The sequence below is a fragment of the Formica exsecta genome, unplaced genomic scaffold (assembly GCF_003651465.1).
Source record: "Formica exsecta isolate Colony F162 unplaced genomic scaffold, ASM365146v1 scaffold117, whole genome shotgun sequence".
NCBI lineage: Eukaryota > Metazoa > Arthropoda > Insecta > Hymenoptera > Formicidae > Formica > Formica exsecta.
This window is the reverse complement of record NW_021848510.1, coordinates 598,152-624,621: the sequence shown is the minus strand read 5'-3', so window position 1 is coordinate 624,621 and position 26,470 is coordinate 598,152. Positions and strand designations below refer to the sequence as shown.

Below are 26,470 nucleotides of genomic sequence, written 5' to 3'. Positions count from 1 at the left end.
CGAGATCGGCATTCCCGCGTAATTCGTCGTCGCTTCGAATCTCGGTGTTTCGGCGATCAGCCAGCCAGCCAGCCATCCAGCCGTCCGTTTTGGGGCCAGCGCGCGTTTCATCGTCAGAAGAGTGAAAGGCACTTCGCCACACGTGGCTCCTCTCACGAGAGAGCGCATCCCGGAGTGTTCGCGCGATATTTTCGCGAGGTCACGTTAAAGGAGCACACACATTCGGAGTCTTCCCGTCGTCCATCAACGCCTCGATACAGCGCTATATATCTATTCTAAAAAAAAAAAATAGCCTTTCGCCTTTGTGTCGTGACATTGTTTCGCTAATTGCGCGCGAATCTGAGCGCAAGAATTCAAGAATTATTCTCGATCGGTCGTCGTTTCTCTACTTGCTAATAGCGCGATTCTGACTGCGACTACAGATAGCGAGGACAAATTCTATCTGGATGACGGCAGTGAAAAAGCGCGCTTGTCGATGCTCGCGAGACGCCCTCGCCGATCGGGGGAGGAATTGATGGAATGTTTGATTGAGGAAGAATCGACGATTGTGGGGATCGGGACGATTGCGGACGATCGTTAATCACGACTCGACAGCGAAGATGATTGCGCGGAATCTGCCAGTGACGAGCGTCGATTACGCGATCAACGCATTTGACGACAAATTTGAGCATCGAGCGATCTAATTCCGTTGGATTGGAAGATTCACTGAATCCACGAACGGCGATAAAGCTTCCTCCGCAGCCGCACGCACAGCTATTCGATCCATTGACTTCGCCTATTAAAAGATAGAAGAGATCCCCAGACTGATAAAATATCTACCGACTGATTAAACGGGATCCGTCGTGGCGCCGAATTTATTCTGACACCATTGATTCTAACGTCATCCGCTTCGCGATCGATTTAGTCTTGATCGAAGATCAGCACAAAGTCGCCTTTCACAAGATACACCTAAACTATCGTCGATTAGCCTAATTACGAGCGAGGACAACTTCGAAATTATTCAACGGCATTCCCGCGTAATTCGTCGTCGCTTCGAATCTCGGTGTTTCGGCGATCAGCCAGCCAGCCAGCCATCCAGCCGTCCGTTTTGGGGCCAGCGCGCGTTTCATCGTCAGAAGAGTGAAAGGCACTTCGCCACACGTGGCTCCTCTCACGAGAGAGCGCATCCCGGAGTGTTCGCGCGATATTTTCGCGAGGTCACGTTAAAGGAGCACACACATTCGGAGTCTTCCCGTCGTCCATCAACGCCTCGATAAAGGGCCAAATATCCATTTTAAAAAAAAAAAATAGCCTTTCGCCTTTGTGTCGTGACATTGTTTCGCTAATTGCGCGCGAATCTGAGCGCAAGAATTCAAGAATTATTCTCGATCGGTCGTCGTTTCTCTACTTGCTAATAGCGCGATTCTGACTGCGACTACAGATAGCGAGGACAAATTCTATCTGGATGACGGCAGTGAAAAAGCGCGCTTGTCGATGCTCGCGAGACGCCCTCGCCGATCGGGGGAGGAATTGATGGAATGTTTGATTGAGGAAGAATCGACGATTGTGGGGATCGGGACGATTGCGGACGATCGTTAATCACGACTCGACAGCGAAGATGATTGCGCGGAATCTGCCAGTGACGAGCATTGATTACGCGATCAACGCATTTGACGACAAATTTGAGCATCGAGCGATCTAATTCCGTTGGATTGGAAGATTCACTGAATCCACGAACGGCGATAAAGCTTCCTCCGCAGCCGCACGCACAGCTATTCGATCCATTGACTTCGCCTATTAAAAGATAGAAGAGATCCCCAGACTGATAAAATATCTACCGACTGATTAAACGGGATCCGTCGTGGCGCCGAATTTATTCTGACACCATTGATTCTAACGTCATCCGCTTCGCGATCGATTTAGTCTTGATCGAAGATCAGCACAAAGTCGCCTTTCACAAGATACACCTAAACTATCGTCGATTAGCCTAATTACGAGCGAGGACAACTTCGAAATTATTCAACAGCATCCTCGTTTGCGCCGATTTATCTGAATGCAGGAGCACTGTTTTTTCTTCTTTCAAGAGACTAATAGAAGCGATTGTAAAGACACGCGATCCTCATTCGAGGAATTCTCCTGGGAATTGAATCGACTTCAAATGAGTTGATCCCGACAATCGATCGAGCTGAGAGTCAAGCTAAGCAAGTGAAACCGAACGAATCTCTTGGGTTAAGGCTCGATTAGTGATAAAGTTACCGCAAAGGTCCGAATCGAGATATATCGAGACATAATCGACATTCTCGCTCGTTGGTCCTCGGTAAAAGGGGACCGATCGTGGACCCTGGTGGTGTCCCGGGGCCGCAGATGGGAACTGGTCTGCTAGAACCCGGCAGGGTGATCAACCCCGTGCAGCAACAGCGACAACAATTGGACGAGTTCCCCGTCGACGTCATCTGCGAACGTCGTCGTCGACCACGAGGCCTCTTCTTCTCCCACCCGATTCGGCCGCGCAAATCCGATCAAGCTGGAATTGATGGAGTTGGAGAACATCGTCGCGAACACTGTGTACCTGAAAGCGAGAGAAGGTGAGTCTTGATTTTATTTATATTGCTATTTTTAAGTTCTTTTTACTTATCTATTTATCAGCGGGAAAAAACGCTTCAGGATTTAATTCTGAACAATTAATTATTCTACAATTACATAAATTCTAATCAATCAATTGTGTTGACACTTTCGCTTTACTAATTTTCTTTTTTAATATGTATGAGTCTATATATATATATATATATATATATATATATATATATATATATATATATATATATATATATATATATATATATATATATATATATATATATATATATATATATATATATATATATATATATATATATATATATATATATATATCGTCTATAAATAAATAAAAAAATTATATCGAGTGAAAGTAGATAAATATTACGTAATTAAAAAATTTGTGCAATTTTTATACGAATGTGCTCTTTTTATGACATATGAATTAGCGGTACACGAGTTATAACATCGAAAACTCTTAACTCTTGATTTTAACCGATTAGCACACAATTCATGAGTACTCTAAATTTTATCGTTTTATCGTGAGATTATCATTGAGAGTGACGACTGTGAGTATTATGTAGCTGCAAGAATCATTTTATGACATGTAATAATTAATGGTGCGTCGCTTACAACGCGTGTCAAAAGCAGTTATTGAGTTTGGTCGATTAATGCATGCACCGAACGCACAATTTCGGTATTGTATACCTACGTACGCGTATATAGTCTTTTCGGAGCACCCTGTACAGCGTTATTACCCTGTGTACGCTTGGACGACATTTATTACGAGCGTAAAATCGCTCCGCAATTTTAACTGCGAGATTGAACGTTCGAGTTTAACGCACAACATTCATTCGCAATCGTTACGTTTGCGTCATTTAACGCATCGAACTGCTACCATTGAGAAAATTAACTATCGAGTGCGTATTTTGACGTAAACAAGAATAAACATAATAATTTCGTAATCGTAATTATTTCTCTCGAGGTTGGAATATAATTTACGTCCGCGGAATAAAATTTGTCTTTTTGTAATTTTTATCACGTTACACGAAACTTACATCAATATTAAAAAACTTTCGATCGTAAGAATTACATAAGAAATTTGCGCGTTTAATATTTTCTGTATTTTTATTACATGTATAACTTTGATTATTGTTATTGATAAAAAAATCCATCGATGACTTTTATAACTTGTCACTAATTGAAAGATGGCAAACTTTTGCAATTGTCATTATCATTATATATATTTAGACACGATGCATTGGATCGAAGAATGCCTATTCGGCGAAGGCATTTATGACGGCTTAGTGTAGGTGTTCGTATTTTAACGCGCCCGTAAAAACGATCGTGATACTCGCGTCGACAGCTAAAGCGCCGTAACGCGAATGATAGAACGAAATAAAAAAATCTTTACGGCGAAAGAGAGAGAGAGAATTGTTTTTTTTCACTTTTGGGGGGCCCGAGAGACGCGCGTTTTAGCACACCTATCTCTCGTCATAGGCGCTGGTAAAATACGAAATAAAATAAACACCGAATTCTTATTTCGCTTTATTCCCATCAAAATTGATTTGTGCACCTACGTTAACCGAACACTTTTTGTTTTTGTTTTTTTTGTTCGTGCCATATACATACCTAAATTTTTTCTTTTTTCTTTCTTTTCTCTTTTCTTTCTTAAGGTTGCACAATAGAAAAGATTTCAGATTTAAGGAAATAATGAAACAAATAGAACAGAATTTACAGAAAATGAGAAATTCAGAAAAAATGAGTAAATATTATAAATTTCAACGCAAAAAAAAGTACGAGATTAAAAAAAATTGAATCAAAAAACATAAAAAAGAAACTATATCCATTCAATTTTTTGTGGAATTCATGAAATAAAAAATAGATGTAATAATAGATTGCAAAAGAATAAATATTTATTAATTACAAAACGCAAAAAATAAAAGAGAAAGCAATCTCATGAGCACAAATATATATGTCATACTTAATTCGTGAATCCGTAGCGTCGCGATACACATGACGAACAAGCGCTTTAACGTTGGCAAACTAAAAACGAAATTACGGTGTGTATCGCACCGAGCCGATATCACCCGTCGTATATTCAGTACTTAATTGATATACAGAACGAAAGAGAACGAGAGGAAAAGAGAGAAAAAGCAAATTGTATATGAAATATCGCTGACGATATTTCAGCTGCGTGAGCTCGCTTCAAAGTTTTTGTAAGAACAACTTTTTTTATGTTTTTTTTTCTTTGATGGCAACATCAAAAAGATATATTTACAGTTGCAGAACTTTTAAAACAGTACGTGTATAAATTTTAAATAATCGGAAAACATCCTAAAGTATTATTAATTGCTTCTTTTTTCTATGATTTTCATTTTTAATTTTAATTACTATTTAATATATAATCGGCGTCTCCGAATGATTGAGACGGTTTTCTTAATAGATAACATATTTATTTTACATGTTTATTCCTAGGAAATCAACAAAGAAATCAAAAATTGTTAATAACAATTTAAGAAAATGTTAAACTCTATGTTAAATGTTTCAACATATTTCATATAAAATGGACGTTATAAACAATAAATAACTATTTTAATAGTTAACACTATTAATTTGGAATTGTATAAGGATAATTCCGTAGAACTCATTTATGGAACAAAGAACATCATAATTTCGTGACGCCGGCTAAAATCACTTAATTCAATCATACATATCTGTGTATGACTTTTTATAACATGTTTGATTTTTGCATATCATCTTGACTCACACGATTTTATTTTTTATGATTCTGTTATTATAAAAAATTCTACAATACGAGCGATCGGTTTCTCTTACAATTAACGACGTTTCGCGATTACTTGAGAAACTCGAGCCGACAAAAATAGCATTTCCCGCGCACCTCTAACGTGTACATCAAAAAGATAGGGACTCGAGAGATTTTTTGCAGGGTCAAATGCTGGATTCGATTCTGTTGCCGTCTATTTTTAGCCTCGTCAGAGGGTACAATGAACTTTGCCGCTGACAGGGAAACGTGACGTTTCACCTCTCGTTATGCTCCGCGCGCGCAGCCCATCCCGCAGGATATGTCATATAAGTATAGGCATTTCAAAATTTCCCACGCTTCTTTTTTTCACGTGAGAATTCATAGTTTGATCTTTTTCTCTAACAACGATTGTTTTCTTCAACACAACGAAATTTCTGATAATAAGAAAATATTTTGTTTGTCTCTTAAGAAAAACGCAATTTTTGAATTGCAATTTTATTTTGTGTCCAAATAATTCTGTTTTGGAGAAACAAAAAATATCTTCTGATCGAAGAAAAAACAAACCTTTTTTAAAGATTAAATTTTAAAACACTTTAACCGTGTTAATTTAATTAAAGGATTTAAAGTATTTCACGTTAAATTTCGAGGATGAAAGTAGACAATGGATTAATTCTTTTTAATCCTTAAATGGACTTTATTTTAATGGAATTTATTTCCAGAGACTGAAAGCTCGAAGTCTCCGGAAGTTTTCGAATAAAATTTACATAGAAATCATGATTACGTTCTCCTAACTTGAAACTGAGCTCTGCCGATCACCGCAAATTACGATCGGCTGGCGACGAGTCGAGGGTTACCACCACCGGCCGACGTTTAATTAGTAAATTACGAACGACGTCCTGTCGAAGAGAGTGCAGGCGCGTGATGGTCGGAAAGTAGGTAAATGGATTCGCGTGATAGATACTACATCAATAGCCTTGTAATCGCAACGCCTTGATAAACTTTACAAATAAAAGCCTCGGGAGGAGCCCTGGCAGAGCCGCGAATTATGTAAGTATACAGGAGAGCCGATAGTTAATTAACGGTCTATCGTACTCGTCGTAACACGGCGACGTTATTAACGGGGCACTCGATTGACAAATGACTGTAATCAATCTGTTGCGTCGGCGAAAAACTTTCCAGCTTACGAAATCCCAATTTATCGCGCGTTCTCTTGTTGCGTCTGCGAAGCCATTGCCTTGTAACGTTCGCGTGTCGGGAGGTGTGCCCCCGATGTTGTTAATCTCGGATTAACTCTGGAGGACACGGTGCGCCAGTTTTGCATACGTAAAGCACGTCAAAGTCTAATGGTGTCAATTAGAGTTCCGGCTTTCTTTTCACGAACTCTAGGGATTGACGGCTACGAAATCGCGTTTGAAAAACGGAATGTTAACGCGTTCACTATCGAATCTAATTTTTATTCTGAAGAGAATTAATTTTTTTTCGGATATAATAGAGGATTCTTGACAATTTCAGCATTGCAGAAAAAAAAGTTAAAATTTAATTTTGAAGTATAATTGTGACGATTAATTAATTTATAAATATGTGTGTACTTATGAATTCTTAATAATTTAAAAAAAAACTAATATACACGACATCTCCAAAATCATAATTCGTGATATAATAGAAATGGCACGCTATTTGTGGATGAAATGTAACATCAAGTAAAAAAATGTAAAATAACAAGACGAGACGATACATTATGCAATTGTCTGCAGGAAGATGCATTTCACGAGATGAATACCAACGTGTTTGTATAATCGAAAATTACGTTTCAGGTCGAGTTCTGGGAACCCCAATTATCGTAATGATAGCAAAGTAGATACGCGTAATGCAATTATCGGAAATGAAGCTACGAGTTTAGCTATCGCATACTGATATAATTACGTGATGACGAGACATGAGAAAATTCTACGACGGAATGTGAGTTGTCGCGGACAAATTACCAGTTCGGAGTAACAACAACTATTTTAAGTCATAATATAATGATGTAAATTGCGCTTGTTACTTGGTCGCTAGTGTTGATAAAATGTAATAGAGCGAACAAGTGAATATTACGATTATTTGCTAGATGAAATGTATACGAACAATGCGTAACGCGACGCGTTTATTTATTTTCCGTTAAAAATTTTAGAAAGTTATTTAAGTTAAAGAGGAAGAGCTGAATCGCGAAAAAGATAGAACAAAAACAGAGTAAATTAATATTATAAGTTTATTTAAAATATTTGCAACCTTGGTTTGAATCCTGCAATATTGCTTACGGTTATATGATCCCGGATATCTTTTCTTTTTCTTTTATAGATTTCTCGAAGATGCGCGCAAATAATCAGCTATTTTATCTTTTCCTTATGCAATTAATTAAATCGAATGCGGTTTTTTATTTTGCGACATTGACAGCACGACTATACATCAATTAGATAAGATCAGTTGCATAAGTTGGTACATCGTTATATCATCGATAATTCTTTTTTTTTTTTATTTTATCTGTCACAAGAATGTATTTAAATAGAATTAAAGAGATTATTAGGTATTAATTAAGAGAAAATAGTTATTGGAAATTTGCTTTATGTATACTAATTTTAGCCTTGCCGGTTCTTTTATACCTACAATTAGACGAATTCTTTAAATTCTTTAAAAAGTTTGACATCGGTTTTTTTCTTAAAATACAGTATAATCGAGTGCTTTCTTTTTATATATCTCTCGTTTTATATATATCATTGCAGTTTTAAATTTGTATTATTATTATACAACACAGGACGCTTTCAATTAAAAATAATGTCGTTGATTCGTTCAAGCTTATTTTGTGATAGATTCTCGTCTTAAAAGTAACTACGTGAATATAGCTCTGAGAATTTTTAAAGCTCATGATTTTTGCATAATCTTTTATTTTTAAATATGTAATTATAAAACAACAAATTTCTCCTACCTAAATCTGTTAAATGCATATTGGAAAACGAGTAGATTAATTTTACATAAATAAATAAATTGAATTAATTAATTTAATATAAATAAATAAATAAAAATTAATTTAATAGTTTCACGTGCTACTAACTTATTATTAGTTTAAAATTATTTCTGATTTTTCTCTACGCTCTGGGAAAAAGAGACAGATTTATAGCGTTCTAGCTTTTATTCAGGGTTTTTGCACTTTGTATAGAATTTCTGTTTTAGAGATACGATATACAGGGTATTAAAAAAAAACCATTCAATATTTATATGATAGGACACACTATATTGAGCAAAAAAACCTTAGTAAACATAGGTCGAAAGCTCAACCGTTTCTGAGATATAAACATTTTTGTATGTTAGCATCATGATTGACTTACTAGCTTCTACGTGTCGCATGCGATGTTTACCTCAGTGTTTATAAACATCATTCTGAATATCCTCATTCAATTTCCATACATACTTCGTAACAGAAAATTTCACCGGCAATCAGTTAGTTGTCATCAACCGGCGATTGCGGATCTTTGTGATTCGCAAAAAGAAGATATATATTTTTTTTTTTTTAAATACGCATCTCAAGATAATTATACGAAATTTATTTGTTGTCCTATCTCGATGTCAATTTAAAAAAAAAAAAGAAGTAAAAAGTTGAAGTCAATTTTAAACAAAAGATATGATTTAATCATAAAAAGCACGCATATTTCATACCATAACTCACATACTATTTTTACGAATACTTTTTTCACGGGTCGCATTTAACGATTGATGGTGAGATACGACAGATTCTGCAAGGCAGGATGCAGCGCGTGCATTGGACAGGTCCTCGTTCCGCGCAATGCAATTCACACGCATTGGAGCACCGCGTCGCGTTTCCTCCCCCGTTTTCCTCCCTTTTCCTCCACCGATGTGGAAGAGAAGGTGGAGCTACGCGACCCCCGACTTCCGCTCGTTGGGATCGAACGAGCGGGCCCGTGGTACGTCGACAAAGTACAGGGTGTCTCGAGGAGAGCATAAACCGATATACTCGGACACTCTATTTGATTCTCTCGAATCGACTCGAGTCTTAATGAATATTTTATTTGAAGCTTTGAGTGCCATCTTTTTTATTTTCTCGATATTGAATAATTTATCAATGTACAATTTAATCTTTTTTTTTCATCAAAGTGAAAATAGTACTATTTTATCGTAGAAATTGCGTTGCTAATATTTCTCATGGATTATTCATCACATAATAAAAGTAAATTGCGTTGATTTCATAGAATTGAGTTTACTCGGTTTATTTTTATTGTTCCAGTTCTCTCTATTTGATATTTCAGTTTATTATTCGTCAACATTTTTAACATATGTATTGTCAATGCACTTGCGAACAAATATGGAAAGTTTTTACCCTGATATATTCTCTATATAATCGACTTTCTTGTCATATAATCCATTATCTTGGTACAACAGAGATATAAGCTTTCTTGGAATGACCTGTACAATGAGGTGTTCACGGAAGCGAAAAACTTGGAACCTAGTATCATGCATCTCTCCCCCGTACATTTCCTTCCGCGTGCTTTTCCGTGTGCTTTTCGTTTTTCCGCACAATCGATACTGCCGTCGTCGCGCGGGAGATTTTGCGGGTTCCGCGATGGAAGCTATGGCGTCTTTTTGTCGTAACCGGAATTCGTTTAACGCAAATAAATGTACAGTGTTTTTTCATGAAATTTATATACTTTCATCAATTTCTTTCATTCGCGTATTGTGCAATTAAATTGCAATCGAGCGTTCATTTTTAAGCATATTTTTAATTAATATAAATAAAAAATTTTGTATTCCGATGCATCAAAATTCACTTGGGATATAAACTTTTGTCATCTCTATTTTCATTTTGGAAATTAAATTCTATAGATTTCCACTTGCTTATATGTATATACAACAAGAAACGCTAAAAAGTTATAATAATATTTTGACATTTTGTCTTGAAAATCGAATATATATTGATTAAAAAATCCTATAGAGAATAAAGTATGTGTAAATGAACATTTTGTGCGCTACAAAACTATCTATTCTCATAATAATTCTCGGCAATAAACTTTTTTTGATTTGTTATGCTGTTTTTATAATAGCAAGATTATTCAATAATAAATCTCCCAATGTGATGACATATAAGTACATATCATATACATAACTCGTTATTATATGCGCAGTATCGCGTAGAATGTGCATTGTAATGCGTTATTGAACATTATGATGTTCGCATCGAAGATATTAATAAATTTCTGTTAACACGCACGATAGTGTTTCGCTGTCAGAGTTTGCCATCGCAAGTAACGTTTTGCATATGAGGTGATTCATGGTCCGCGGTTGAAGGAGGATGAAAAATACATCAGAAGATTAGTTTACCGAAAGCATTTTTGATCGCTCATACTTCAAATAACATTGGTTTTTCTTTCTTGAGAGATATTAAAGAACAATTATAGTTTTAAAAAATCACAATTAAATTGATATCGGAGATTTTGGGATTTATTTATCATATTTATTAAACAACTGTATTCTTGTTAAATTAGAATATGCATGTATTTAAATAAATACAATAATTTAGCTAATTTTATTTTATATATAAGTCCTGAATTTTTTTTTAGCAATTTATTATTATCCATTGTTATTATTTTATTATCAAAGATACATATAGAAGTGGCAAAATCAATTTTGTCAAGAAATAAAATGTGGAATTTTATAGACCGCGCGCTATACAATAAAGAAACGAATCTTTTTCAAATGGTTTCCACTGAAGGAAACGCAGAAACTGAACGTGGGAATATTGTATGTATTTCCGGTGATGAATTATGTGAACGGCAAAATGGAATAACTTTTTTTCTCGTTTAGCTTCTATCTCAATGGGTTTCGAGTTTAATGTCGTTTCGAATTCTACGAAGTGCCGAGATAAATCTTGTAATGCTGATCCAATATGCCGTTATCTCTGTCTGAGTAAATTCCGTAACTTCCGGCACTTTTCAATCCGGAATTTCGCTGTCCATCCGCCGTGAAGACGTTTGCGAAGCACCTGCTTCAGAATCGAATGGACGTAAAGACTTTGCGCATAATTTTTTTCTTAAATTTGCGTTTTCATATTTTTCGAAATAATTTCAGAGTGTATAAATTATTGATTAATTTATGATAAAAGAATATGAGAACTTTAATATTACAATACGTGCTTTTATAAATATCTTTGATATTACACACATGTGTTGTGTGCTGTAATGTCAATATCGAAAAATATTTGGCAGAATAATTTTATCCTACAATATATAAATTTTTTTCTAAATATACATGATTGTTTTTCTAGATATCTTGTTTTTCTGTCACTATCGAATAAAAATTACGTTGATAACGAATAAAGCAATAGTTTTATTTTTAATCTGCCTTTGATGCTCTGGATCTATCAATATGACGCACGTACATGGGGAATTACTACAGATTCCGCTCGAATTTTAATTAATGGCTATCATATGCGTAAACCATGCGCGTATTCGTTTTTATCATCGTTTTAATTAACGCACAACGGCATAGATATGGAAATTGGAAAATTTTTCCTCTTATGTACGCGATGATAAAATTTCCGATGAAAAATTTGAGATAGCTTGTAGTGATGCAACAAAATTCGCGGTAGCGTGAAAAAAGAAAATAGGAAAAAAAAAAGTTGTTACGGTATTAATATATTCAAACGATGATAATACTTATTATTTCGTGTGTTTCGATGCTTGTACATTTTTTAAAGTCTCCGTGTTTCTTTCTACACAGGCGGTGGTGACAGTAACAAGGGCAAGAGTAAGAAATGGCGGAAGATACTTCAGTTCCCACATATTTCCCAATGCATCGGCCTAAAAGATAAACTGGGTGAGTTTTTAAAACCAAAGATATAGAAATTAGAGGAGCTAGAAAAATCTTAGAAAAAGTTAAATTAATTTTATCAAAATAATATTTTGTTTCGGCACGATTTTTGCGACAATGAACGTCCTGTGTAAGGCTCGTTTAGTAGCCTCGTGATTATTGAATCTCGATATGCAATGCGTATCTACACAGTTGTTGAAAAAAAATTGCAAGAGAGGAAACGAAACAATCGCTCGTTGCGTGTCCTGTTAACCTACTCTGATAAGGTCCTCCCGACTAATGGAAACTCACGGAAGAATGCATCTCTCTTAAGTTGATATACGTATATATGTAAATAAGTCACTACTTTAAAATATTCAACAAATTATTTCTCTGAGTATCATTATTTTAACTTATTTGTAATATTATAAATATTTGATAAATTATTTTATTATTCATTATTATTTTACTGTAGAATATTGATATTTTTTTAACAGAATATTATCATTTTTTTAATTATGATACTTCTTTAATTTAAACTTAAGCTAAAAATATCTTCTTTATAAAGAAGTCAAAATATTTTTTTATGGAAAATAGATCTATATTACTTTATAATGTAAAATTAATGTAATATTTGATATCACTTGAATTAAGCTGAAATAATCAAATCAAATTAAATAATTCAAAAGTATTTAAGTCAATTTCAAATCACTTTTTATTGAATTCCATAACATATCTAGAAATATATTTTTATCTACTTTTGAAAAAAGATAGAATGATGTAAATCTTTTTGGAGACGAGTTTTCTCGAGATATATATAATCCGCTTTTAAAAGGACCAGTATCAAATTTTCAGTTGAATTAAATCTGCATTGAAAATATACATTTGAAGTACAAATATCATTTATTTCGTTGAAAATATTATGTTAGCTTTTTCAACATTAAGGAATCAACATGAGAATATAATTATCATAATTCGCGATGTCGAACAGACATCAGGTACGGCTATGTGGTGGACCAGCAGCCGATCGGGCGGCTGCTCTTTCGACAGTTCTGTCAGAACAAGAAACCGTCCTACCATCGTTACAATCTGTTTCTGGACTCGATCGAGAAGTACGAGATCGAGCTAGATGAAAATCGTATCGAGCTGGCGAAGGAGTTGTTCGAGCAATATCTGAAGCGGGAGGGTTCGGAAGTGGTTGACATCCTGAACGATTCCCTGATCTTGCAGTGCGAGGCACGACTTAGCACTGGTGGTAAGGAGCTCTTCGTCGAGGTCGCGCAGACCGTGAAGAATTTCCTGGCTGGCGAACCATTCTCGGCCTTCCTCAACAGTTTCTATTTCTACAGGTAAAATATCAATATATCAATTTTTGAGATTTCCATAAAGTTCCTACATTTTGGAAGCATCTTTTCTACGTCTCTTCAGGTATCTCCAATGGAAATGGCTGGAGGCGCAACCGGTGACATACAAGACCTTCCGGATGTATCGAGTGTTGGGCAAGGGCGGTTTTGGTGAGGTCTGCGCTTGTCAAGTGCGCGCCACAGGTAAAATGTATGCGTGCAAGAAGTTGGAGAAAAAACGTATCAAGAAGCGGAAGGGCGAGTCGATGGTGCTGATCGAGAAGAACATCCTGCAGAAGATCAACTCCAAATTCGTCGTCTCGCTCGCGTACGCGTACGAGACGAAGGACGCGCTCTGTCTCGTGCTGACAATCATGAACGGCGGCGACCTCAAGTTCCACATTTACAACATGGGCGGTGAACCAGGTTTCGACATAATTCGCGCCCGATTCTATGCGGCCGAGGTGGTGTGCGGGCTGGAACACCTTCATCTTCAGGGTATCGTCTACAGGGACTGCAAACCAGAGAACATACTGCTGGACGATCATGGTCACGTGAGGATATCCGATCTCGGTCTTGCGGTGGAGATCACTGAGGGCGATATGGTGCGTGGTAGAGTTGGCACGGTGGGTTATATGGCGCCCGAAGTGATCGACAACGAGAAGTACACCTTTTCACCGGACTGGTTCAGCTTCGGTTGTCTATTATACGAGATGATTGAGGGTCAGGCACCGTTTCGCGCCCGCAAAGAGAAGGTCAAGCGCGAGGAGGTCGATAGACGCGTCAAGGAGGATCAGGAGAGGTACTCACCCAAGTTCAGCGAAGAAGCCAAGAGTCTATGTCAGCAATTGCTGAAGAAGAGTCCGAAGAACAGACTCGGTTGCAAATGCGGCCGACACGGGGCGAAGGAGGTGAAGCTCCATGGTTTCTTTCAGTGTTTGAACTGGAAGAGGGTCGAGGCCGGTATGTGGGATCCGCCATTTGTGCCGGATGTAAGTAGGTGGTTTTGATCGATCGTCTTATCGACATCGAAACTTTGTTTCTCTTTTGCTTTACTCTCGTTACTCACGTTTTTGCATTGAACGTCTATTTGTTGGTTTACTTATCGTGTAACATAAAAGTTACGATAATTACGTCAAAAAAAAAAAAAAAATCGTTATAATATTTATAAATTTATTTTTAACGCATATATTATCGGTTATATATTACAACGCGTGAAATTATTTTCTGGTAACATAAAAATACTAATTTAATGGGGTATCAAAATCATTAATCATTGCACGCTATTGTTACAGCCTCGTGCGGTTTATGCCAAAGATGTTTTGGACATTGAGCAGTTTTCCACAGTAAAAGGTGTCAATTTGGACGCCACGGACGATACCTTCTATAGCAAGTTCAACACTGGCAGCGTATCCATTCCATGGCAAAATGAGGTAAGTGACGCATCACACGCAATAGACATCACACATTCGTATCGTAATCATCGATTATGAGACATGTTGCGGCTCACGGAGGCCTTTGACCCTTCTCATAAAAATAATATTTACACGACACTCAGCAGACGGCCACTTAACGAAATCTTTATTATAACGTAAATCGTATTCTTCGCGATCGTTCATGCGTGAATTTTTTGACAAATTTAAAAGATTAATTTTTTTCTTTGAGAAAATTTTGAAAGAGTACATTGCTCGTATAACATCTTTTTGTGAATTCCGAGATCAAATATCTCGGATTAAAACTCGAGTTAAAATTTAAAAAAGTTAAGTATATATAACTTTAAAATCATGCAGTGATAAAATTTTGTTATCTAATTGCGCTTTAAAAACTTGGTTCTCTGATTGCGCGAGAAGAAAGTGTTCGTTTCACTTTCCGAAAATATTATACGCGTTGCAACATCTGGGGAACGATGCAAGCACTTGAATCGAAAAATACATAGCTCGTGGCAAAGTGTTTTCCTACGTCAGAGGTAGCGCAAGAGGCACTCGTTATCACTGGCGTTATTCGGGCTGGATGTATTTAAAGCCGCGATGCTGCGTAGACGCGTTACACACGAGCCACCTTTAGCTTCTGCCGATCTTAAATCACTCATCATGCACCTCGCAAACCGAGATCGTTGAGCTGCAATCTCTGATCTCTGACGCGTTCGTCTTCGTTTTCTTCTTTTGCAGATGATAGAGACTGAGTGTTTTAAGGAGCTGAACGTACTAGGTCCTAACAACACGCCCACCCCAGACTTATTGGTAAATCATACTCCGCCCAACAATGAGGACAGAGGTTGTTTTCCCTTTCGGAGAAAGGTAATTTGTGTTTTGCAAATTTTTCTTAAACTTATTTTAATTTAATTTTCAATAAAACAGAAATGTGAAAAGCATCTAAAATATATCGAAAAGATTAGGATATCTTTTAAATGCTTCAAAACGTCTAGAATTTAAAGAATTATTTTTTATACACTTTTTACAATCAAAGATTACAGAAAAGATAACAATTGCAATGTTTTTTGAACGTTTGTGGAAGATCTGGCATATTTTTTAGGCGCTAAATTAATTTTTTATAACTGTAAAAAGTTATTAAAATGTTATTACAATGATATATATAAATTATATTAATTATATATATTACAATTATATTACGCAGAGAAAGCAGAGCGCTCGTACAAGGGAGGTGCCACTGTCAGAGTGTTACCTGCAAGAGTTATCGCAGACGCAGAGCTCAGAAATGCCGGCCAGCTGATCCAGGATGAACGCAAGTAACAGCCTGAATCGATCGACGTCGTCGCCGTTTCGACACTGTTGCCGCGGCTGACGACGACGTATGTCCAGACGCTGCTGCCAGCGGCTGCTGTGATAAGAGCAAGCCGATCTCTGATTTTTTCTGTCGACAGCATCCGAATTCTCGGTAACTGTTTACGAACGCGGCTACACGGCTCGCTTAATGGGAAAGCACTGCGACTGCGAACCTAAAGCGTCATGGTTCCCGAGACATTCTCTTGGATTCATTAGATCGGGTCTGATTGGATCCGCGCGACAAGAATTCGCGCAATTCTACATGCGTACACGTCTACGTATAAGATAGTCATACACGACATATGCCAGTATTGTATACAGTCAGGTGGTAGGTATATATTCGTTATTAAATATATCTTCCTCGGGCACGACACGCACTTTTGTGCGTATATCGACCTGCTTTATTGAGCCTCGATGTGTCTCGATTTATGAATCACAGACGAGGATTTAAGGTGGCATATATGCATAGATAATTATTTTATTCGGTATGATGACAAAATAGGTGTCATTTTCCAAAAACGAAGGAAATCTATAAGTTTCACAATATCTTATTTCTCATTAACCATGAAATGCTCGAAATTTTCAATCTCGAATTTCGGCTGTATCTAAGTTGAGAAGTAACTTAGGAGGGATGAAAAAAAAAACGTATATTTAAGTGTACAAAAATGCAAGCGGATGTGCAATCATTTGCGTATGTAAAAATTTTTTATATGTACTTACGACAATTTTTTTAAAATTGAGACCACGTATATATGTACAAAATTAATTTATATGATACATTGATTTATTTAAAGAGTGCTTTCTTCGTCGCATTTATACGATAGAACTTTTTTTTGTATCGCTTTATTTTTAACGATCTAGAGATTCGTTGCCGTACCATCGAAAGAATCGAAGAGCATCATTTTGATGCGCGATCAATCAAGTGCGAGGAATCGTATATGTGTGAGTATGCCGCAATATAACTTTATTTATATTCGAATCGTTTTAAGTACTTTCCGAGAATCTCGAAACGCACTCACTTGATCTAGTTTTCGGTCGATCCCGATATGCAGTTTGTAAGGCCGTATTGTCGGAAGCGATTAAACTAGATGGCCAAGAACTTCGGGTCGTAAATTTCGGAACACGCGCGAATGGCTTTTATGATTTGATGAATATCGCGCTCGATAGGATCTGAGATGAAATTCGCGTGTTGGCCAAAATAGAATAAGACTGGCGCGTAGACGAGCGATAACGCGAGCGCGCACGTGGAACCGACAGGTCATAAAAGAGCACGTGACCTGGCGCTCGCTCGTTCCCGCGGTGTATCGCGACGTTAAGCTACCGGTAAACGGACACCCGATACCACCGCGGAACAAATAAACGTTCGCGTGCACGCTCGCTCGTTTATAAACGTTAACTCGATACATATATACTAGAGGTTGAAGGCACGTGCGTGTAATGTGAAAGCGATGCAGTGGAATTGATTGGCGCCGAGAAGGATATATTGATAAGGCAATATTGTCACAAATGTGGTGACATCGAATAAATTCAATAAAATGACGAATAAAAATAAATGTAACAGAATGTTTCCGGTTGTTTCACGTTTTCGTGAAATAACATGAACAATTCGCGTCTGCTCGGATGTTTTTAACACATTGTACGATTTTGGTTTAACCGCGGATTGGCGTTATCGCTAATTCACATAAATGGGCAAATGTCCAGAAAACAAGGAACGAAGGATAATAAACGGGAATTGCGTCTGTCGACAGTTTCGAGCGTTATGATCGAGCGACATTCGATATCGTTTAGTTTAACAGTATTTTTCAAAACGTAATTATAATAGTCGCGTATCATTTCTCAGTATCTTTATCTTTTCAGTATCTTCTTTTATCTCTTGAAGAAAGACGCGAAAAATTTCACAATGAGTTGATCCAGTATTCAATGTCGACTTGGATATAATATGATTAGATACAGTTTTAATAATAAAATAACAATTCTAACAAATTTTAGAGAGAACTAAACTCTTAATCTGTCAAATAATCTATCGTTAAAATTAGATTAAAATCGAAGATTCCGGGCCATCCTACTTATCGAAAGAAATGATACTATTATAATATACTAAAGCTTCATTTTTATTACAAAGTATCTGAGATTTTGACGATTTATTTTCTGTCGCGTGGCAGATAAATTCCTGCGACACTTCAGTAATGTTGTCTGAGAAACGAGCGAGGAGATTTCGCGAATCGCGCGACGGATCGGATTAACGACACACTTTCGGACTGTTTGCGAGCACTTTGGCTGTACTCCAATCGTGATTCGCGTGCCAACGATTGGAGTTCTTTGGCTATTACATATCTGACAGAGTTGTCGCGGGCCACCGTGCCGAGAATGTCGGGTAACTTTTCTTTTTAATGCATCTCGTAAACTGGGATGCGAATGTCGATGCACTCAAAATTGCTCTTCTTAATCTCATTGAGAATCTCTGTGACAGGAATCGATTCGCTGATAGATTCGCACAAAAGATAATATCGCAGAATCGATCGATATTAAAAGTAATAGTAAAAATAGTTTGCAAAATTGTATTTTTATCTTAACATTTTTAAAAAAAGATTGGCTCAATGATTGTTGCGTGAACATATAGTAATTAGTCTTGAAAATCTGCTATCAGACGTTATATGTGTAGCTTTTCCTCGAAAAACGACAAAGAGATAATTAGATGAAATTATTAAATTAAGATAAATGTTTGAAGAGCTCATTCTAGATTTACAAGCGGCACAAAAAGTGTATAAGAATTTTCTTATTTCCTTTTTATTCGTAAAGGAATTATTGTTAGCAAGAGAGATTACACAAACGAGATCGCACAAACAGGCTCACGCACGCACATATAAATTAATGCGAATTGACGAAAGGTATACGTATATCGAGATTTTCAAGTTGTATTTTTCAAATTGATAAGCAAGAACGTGGATAAATTTTTGTGGAACAAATTAAAAATTGTGCATTTATTACCACGACATTATGCCACTGATGAAACAAAAATAAGTTGCAAAATTCAGTTGTTATTATAATGCAACGATTCACAATAAGAAGCACAAATTGCGTCTAGCAATCGCCGTACGAACAATACTCCGAACAAACTTCTCATGGCTCTATGTATTGTCAAGATAATTACTCTTTATGATGATTATACGCTAAAATAAGTAAGACTAATTTACTGAGAACGAAACTGATCGAAGAATGGAGGTCAAATGTCTCGGTTAAGTATTAGGAGAATTGATCATTTCTTATGTTATGTTTAAATATTTTCTCTTAGCATACATATGCCGGATTTATAATATTAAACATGCACATTTGAAGAAAAAATTATTAAATATTAACATATCATATTTTGAAAAAAATATCGCAAAAGATGTTATTTTAGAGAGAATTCTCTCTCTTTGTTTTGTACAGGTAATTTAAAACGACGACTTTAAAAGCAATATTTCTGCAAACAAAAAATTCGAGATCTCTTTCTCTCACAATTCAGAGCATTATTTTTGATACTCGGCTGATATTTGACGTCCATTTTTCAACGCGCAAGTAATATCGGACATTGAAATGATAGGACATGTACATCTAACAGAGAACAATGACTGGAGTGATTTAAGTTAACTGCTAATTAAACTTTCCCGACGTCGATTCTTATCACTGATACATAATTTACGTAGTAAACATGTTATTCTATCGCACACGCTGTAACGATTATGTCAACCGGCTCGACATCAAATGTGTGATAAAGCAAGTGTGAAAAACCCCTCTCATCAGATAAATCGCGAAATATGCACTCGCTCATGACGCACTATGTCACACGACAGTTCTCTCATCGTCGACGCGGACGCGAAAGCATTACTATTCGTTAAAATGTAAACAGAAAGAGAATATTTTTTCTTTAATTTGGTTTAAAAAGATTTTAAAACTAATCTTAAAATTTAAAGATTAATTTGCAGATAGATATTTAATTAGTACAATAACTTATAAATAAATAAATTATTACTTAATTGTTCATACAAAAATGGATCTTCATCTATTTTTGTGCGGGGAGATACTTTAAGCTGCTAAATATTCAAAAATTAGCGATGTTCAGTTTGCAAAATTTTACTTAACGATATAATCAATTTGTGATTATTTGCGATTGATCCTCTCCGCGTCGGCAAAACACTTTAGAATAGAGAATCTCTCGTTATCTTTTAACTGTGATTTCTCGAAATGTCTTCTGTTTAATCCTGCTACATTTTTAATTTATATCGAATGGTCCAGAAATATTTTTTAAGACATTATTTCTCTTGTTGCGCATTCATCGTTTTATATCAACACGTGTAAGATATTTCGATCTAAGATCTGTTACGAGATCTACTACAGTCTACAATAATTGTAGACTACGCGATGTTCGACTATTATACATATATTCAGAAAATACCAAATTATTTAATAATTTTTCTAAGTAAGTAAGCGCGTAACTTATTCACATATATATATATGCATATACATATATATTTTTGCCTATGTATGTAACGTAGATATAAATAGGTATATACGTATATATACGATAGACTGCTCTGAATATACTTTTGCAAATAGCATTTGCTCCTCTTGTAAAATTCATATTTAAATTACGCATCTGTGTAAGCATTTCATTGGCGCGATTACATATACGATATGTGGATTAGAGAGATATTCTGTAATTAAAATCTCATCTAAAGAGGAAGAGAATCTTACTTTGGAAATGTCAGATTATATATCGCTCTTGTTGCCTGTACATAATTATATTCGCACGCAATTGTCTCGAGCAAGCTCGAGGCCAAATTTTCTCTAATGATGATGGATTAATTATTGAATAATAATGAAAAAAAGGAATGTTTAACTTAAAAAGATGGATATGTATATCCTCCGCGTTAATATTTGTCGTACTAACATTTGGTAATTCCATTCCATTTTGAAACGCGAGTCTTTGTCCTTATCTTTACAGGATATTGAAAGGATCCTGAAAGAATAATTAGATGATAGTTAAATGCCTGAACAGGTACGTTACTTGTGCCAGTTTGTCATGTCTGTTGTATGAGAGAGACTATTTTGAAACAGGCTAAAAGTATTAGAGAGCGCACATGCGTCTTCAAAGACGATCAAAATCGATCGCAGCGAATGTGTGAAAAGCGAATTGCGCGCTTAAATTAGATTCGTCCGATTCTACGCGTCGTTGGTTATATATAATTTCGATGACAGACAATGACAGATCCAAATACCACGCGGTCTCCAATATGCCAGTATAATTTAGAATTAATCGATATAGGTAAACAACAGCAGTTTTATTTTAGATTACATTTTATATCAATCTTGGATATATTATTTTTTTCTGTCCTGTAATTTTATATACAACGCGGCCCATTGAATAAAAAATGTGGGATCCCAAATTAGTATAAAAATAATAAATTGTCAAGCCTCGAGAATTAATATCGCTCGCGATTTTTCCGAGGATTCTCTTCGAACGATGATTTTGGACGATGATTTGTCGTGCATGATCTTTAATCGTCCATCGTCGAAGGATTTATATAGGGGATAATATATATGAGTAACATATTACGCGAGGAGGCCGATAGTTCTCTGTGTAAATACGTCAGTGATAGTAATATCGATAGGAATTAATTAAGCACGGGACACACAGACTAGTAGATACTTGTATGTATTATATTAATGTAAGACGCGAATAAGATAAGTCGCGTGTATTCGCGAAACGGAGTTTCGCGCCGAGGCGACATTTATCGCTCTACGTATCTCGTCTCCCCATTCATCTTTCCTCTCTCATCCTCGACCTGTTACCGTGTCAACATTACCTGTAATAAACGCCTCGCTGCTTCAGTTGTGACGTCGTATTCATCATGCCAAGATAACGGAGCGTTGATTGACTTATCGCGGTGGCATTAGCACGTGTAATAGTAATAATAGTAGCAGAGTATATATAAGTAACTGGGAAGGGGGAATCGTCAAAAGAGCAAATGCGACATCAGATAATTGTGACACCGCGATGTTTTTACACAGTGATAAAAATTGATAATTGTAATACTATTGGAAAATGATAATGTTTTCGTATTAAAAAGAACTGTATGTTGCACGTAATTATATTATCGGTCTTACATTTTTGCATCTCGATATTACAATTATTTTGCGATTATTCTTGCATAAGCTATTTTTGTGCAATGCAACGTTACGCCTGAAGCAGGCTTAGATCTTTATTATTATACGACGGCGATGTCATTGTAACGGGAGATTATCGCAAATCAACTCGTTACAGAGTTAGTATGTAATTATTATCGCGACATCGTCCCACTGTAGATCATAGCGTATATTTATATATTTTAATGAGGCGAGTTTCAATAAACTCCCGCACGCACACAGACACACGTACACGAAGACGCGTTAGAGGTATCTAGTTTAATCATTAATCGCGAGTTTTTCGCGCAAGCCCGTCGACGGAAGGACAAATTGTAGCAATATGAAAGCCTAACGAAGCGTCTTAAATTATTAATTAATGATGTATGCGCGATTATTTGTACGCTTTGTATTCTTCCGATTTATCCGCTCCAGAAAAAAATAGCGTATCGGATGAATAAACGTTGGTCAGTGATTAATTAGTAATTTGACAGGCCAGGTATTAATTCGTTTTTATATACGTATAGTGAAATCTTCGCGCGAGACAGATTTCGATGTTTTTTTTTTTTTTTTTTTTAATTATTATTATACGATTTAGCGACGTAAACAATTTACGTAATATTTTTAAATTCGGATTTTTATTAAGTTTTAAGTAGGCGAACGATTCGTTACGCAAATGGACAATCCTGAAAAGGGAATCGAACGAGATAATGTAAAATAATATTCTGTTCTATACGGAGAGAGCCAAATGAATATTTTTGTTTTTTACAACTTCGATACGTTGTACAACCGCTGCGGAAAAGAAAAGTTATATAAATATTATAAATATATACATATATATTATCGTATGTAAGTTATAAATACGCGCGGGCTTACTGTATTTATAACTTATATGTTTATACATGCAAAATATAGAAACCTATATAATCAGAGTCGTCGTAATCTCGTTGATTTCGTCTTCGTTGTTTGCTTTTGTTCTCCTTTCCGCAGGTAAACGATCACTATACTCGCATCTGCGAGAAAATCAAAACGACGGTAATTTTTGATGAGCCCGTTTATTTTTTCCAGTCACGAATGTGAGAGGGTTGCATGGTTGATACACAGTATTTATACACAATATAATATAATTTTTTTTTTCCTCTTTTCAACTCTTTTTTTACGTGCTCAGATCCTAAGCTACAATTCTTATTTCCGTAAGATTAAATCCGTAACGCATTATGCGAGGAAATGATTACTTATACTTTACTTTACACAATTCATTGTTAATCGATAGGTCAATCTCGCAAAATCGACCCAAATGCACACTCGTATTACAGGCTTCAACATAAAAATTAATATAAAAAATGCACTCATATATTAATAATATTCTTCTTCACCTCTCTCTCTCTCTCTCTCTCTTTCGCGCCCTCTCTTTTTCTCTTTCTTTCACTTAATTTTACCATCGATCAATTCATTTATGCCTTATTGTCACGAGTCAGAATGCCTGTTGGTATGTATCTGTTAATATTTAATATTTTTATCAAAATCGAGTTTACAATAAATTATTTACATTTTAATTAAGAGCGTACTAAAATTTATTTTGACATTTGCAAAATTATTACTCCTATATTCTCGTTAATAATAATATTTGTGTGCTCTTTAATACGATTTTCAATAATAATTATTATCGCCATAGTAAAAGGCAATAAAACTGACAGGAAGTTTTAAATATTAAGAACGTACTCAATGGACGTTTATTTAAATGTGTTATAGCTGAGAAAGTTTAACAGTCTTTACGTTACGTAGTCTAAAATATTTTACTTAATTCCCCCTACCCACAGGCATCCTGAGAAGCGTTGATGAGTGTTTGTGATTCTCGAAACATGTTCCATAAAAATATAGCTAAATGACGAAGAACTATATAATTATCACTTGTGGCGAGTAACATCAACGATCCGTCTTTCTGCTGACTATTGTGGAGAAATAATCTAAATTCGCGAAAAAAATTATTGTCCTATATCGCAAAAAAATTAAGAAACGTTAATAATTGTAAGAACCATTTTATTCATTTGAATGTCCAAATTTTTGTAAAGCGGACGAATCGCCGAGTTGCTCCCTTAAATACGATATTGCGGTAACTAAAACTATTGTAGGAAGTTAGGATAATTCTTTTCAATTAGGCGAGATCTCGTTTCAAGAACACCCTGTAGAAAAAGCTTGGTCCTAGAACAATTTTACTAGATATGTGCAATGGTACTGTTTCTTGCGCTTAGATTATCTTCTGCACTGAGAAACAAAATTCTAGGGATGCAAAGTATAGTGCATATAATACTACATCGAATAAAAAAAAAGAAGAGATCTTTCACCGGAAAGAACAAAGTGCCATTAAGAATGAAAACGGCTAATCGCGGCAAAGCGGTCGAAATGAAAATTTCATTCGGTGAATTTTGCTCCCCGGACACTTTATAAATGCTATTATTTTTTTTTGTATACCAAAATCGAAACTCTACTTAAGTATATTTACGTCTTGAGAGGCACAAACGCGCCCAAAGATCGAGCAATATACAAACTATTCTTATCAACGGAAATACATTTTTATACAATCGATAGCGAGAACGAAACTTTCTTTCTCTCTTTCTCTCTTTCTTCTCTTTGATTCCTTCGTAATTGATTTTAGAATAGATGAGGATTTTAGAGACTCAACAAACAATATAATCATAATACGGTGAACATTTATAAGTTCATGCAATTAATAATAAATTGTCGAAAATGAGGAAATAATATAAAGCGTATTTTAATTTTTTATTTATTGTTGGAATTTATATCAAAAGTACGCATGAACTTATAAACTCATCTTAATAATTATCATTTCTTCAAATGTTATCTGCTTACTTCCTCATTTATTAAATTGCCTACTACTATTTCTCCTCAATATGCATTAAACGTATAGAATGTTTTTTCAGAGAAACGTTTCTCTCCCTTCCATTTTATTAAAATTAATTCCTCCTTCCAAATAGCAGAAGCCTAATATTTTTCGATCCTTCTTTAAACCCCATTTATTTTCTTCATCTTGTATCGAACGCGCCGACTGACTTTACTCGATTGATCCACGTACGTTTGCATTGAGCACATATACACATACGCGCGCACATACTCGCATACACACACGCATTTTATCACCAGTGGCAGTAAAATGTAAAACTATTATGCGACGTTGACAATCGAGTGCCAGCGCGTAACAAATGCACTTTTAACCTCTCTGTTTTACAGAAATGCGGATTATTACGATTAAATTAAAATTAGGAATTAACTTAAACGGAAAAGACGAACGCGAACGCGTGTGTAAAAAAAGTGCGTTTTGCCGAAACGAAGAGTTAATCTCTTCCACGCACGTGTGCACAGATTTCTCTTTCTATCAGGGATGCAAGATATATTAACGATAGATATTCTATGTTTCTTGCAATAAAATACAATCTTTTTTCGTAAAATAAATAATAAAGTAAATAGTTAAATAAAATAATAAGATACATTTTTTTTAGTGAAACTTTCATGAAACGATACTGTAAATGGACAAAGTATTTTCTTTACATTTTCAATAAAAAGGATAAAAATATGTCAGAGAAATAAAAATAGTTGTTAGCATCTACCTATATATAATCACAGTTTTTTTCACAGTAGTCTCTTTTCAGTAATTTAATGTTCTAAAATTCTTTCTCTTAAAATTGGAGTTTGCGACATACTTCGGCGCTTCCATTAATTAAAAAAAAAAACCATTAATATCTTTGCAAATATATCTTTTCTACGGGCATTAATATCGAATATACGAATATATCGATATTTTTGGATATTTGCATCCCTAGCTTGTCTTGAAAAGTAAACGCGTCAAAAGCGTGTTTAAAACTAAAAGAAGCGATATTCCGTAAGTATGAAACATTTGCCGGACAATGCTGGATTCTCAAAGATCGTACAGTTTTCAAATTGCGCACGAGTGCCAAAAATTAACGAAGTTGAGATAACGCGATACACGTATAGCAAACATCGCCTAT

The 26,470-nt window shown here is 35.6% G+C and overlaps 1 protein-coding gene across 1 annotated transcript; it reads left to right on the top strand.

Annotated features, from left to right (window-relative positions):
• Positions 1-1,280: 1,280 nt before the first annotated feature.
• On the top strand, positions 1,281-26,194 carry LOC115239879 (G protein-coupled receptor kinase 5). The gene is made up of 7 exons (XM_029814695.1): positions 1,281-2,564; positions 12,089-12,184; positions 13,149-13,506; positions 13,586-14,492; positions 14,796-14,933; positions 15,669-15,797; positions 16,135-26,194. The coding sequence occupies exons 1-7, from the start codon at positions 2,513-2,515 to the stop codon at positions 16,228-16,230; spliced, it is 1,776 nt and encodes a 591-aa protein (XP_029670555.1). The 5' UTR covers positions 1,281-2,512; the 3' UTR covers positions 16,231-26,194.
• The last annotated feature ends 276 nt before the right edge of the window (positions 26,195-26,470 follow it).

Coding starts and splice junctions, on each gene's coding strand:
- LOC115239879 (XM_029814695.1), top strand. CDS start 2,513: ATGGAGTTGGAGAACATCGTCGCGAACACTGTGTACCTGAAAGCGAGA. Junction 14,493..14,795: donor ATCCGCCATTTGTGCCGGAT/GTAAGTAGGTGG, acceptor CTATTGTTACAG/CCTCGTGCGGTTTATGCCAA. Junction 15,798..16,134: donor GTTTTCCCTTTCGGAGAAAG/GTAATTTGTGTT, acceptor TATATTACGCAG/AGAAAGCAGAGCGCTCGTAC.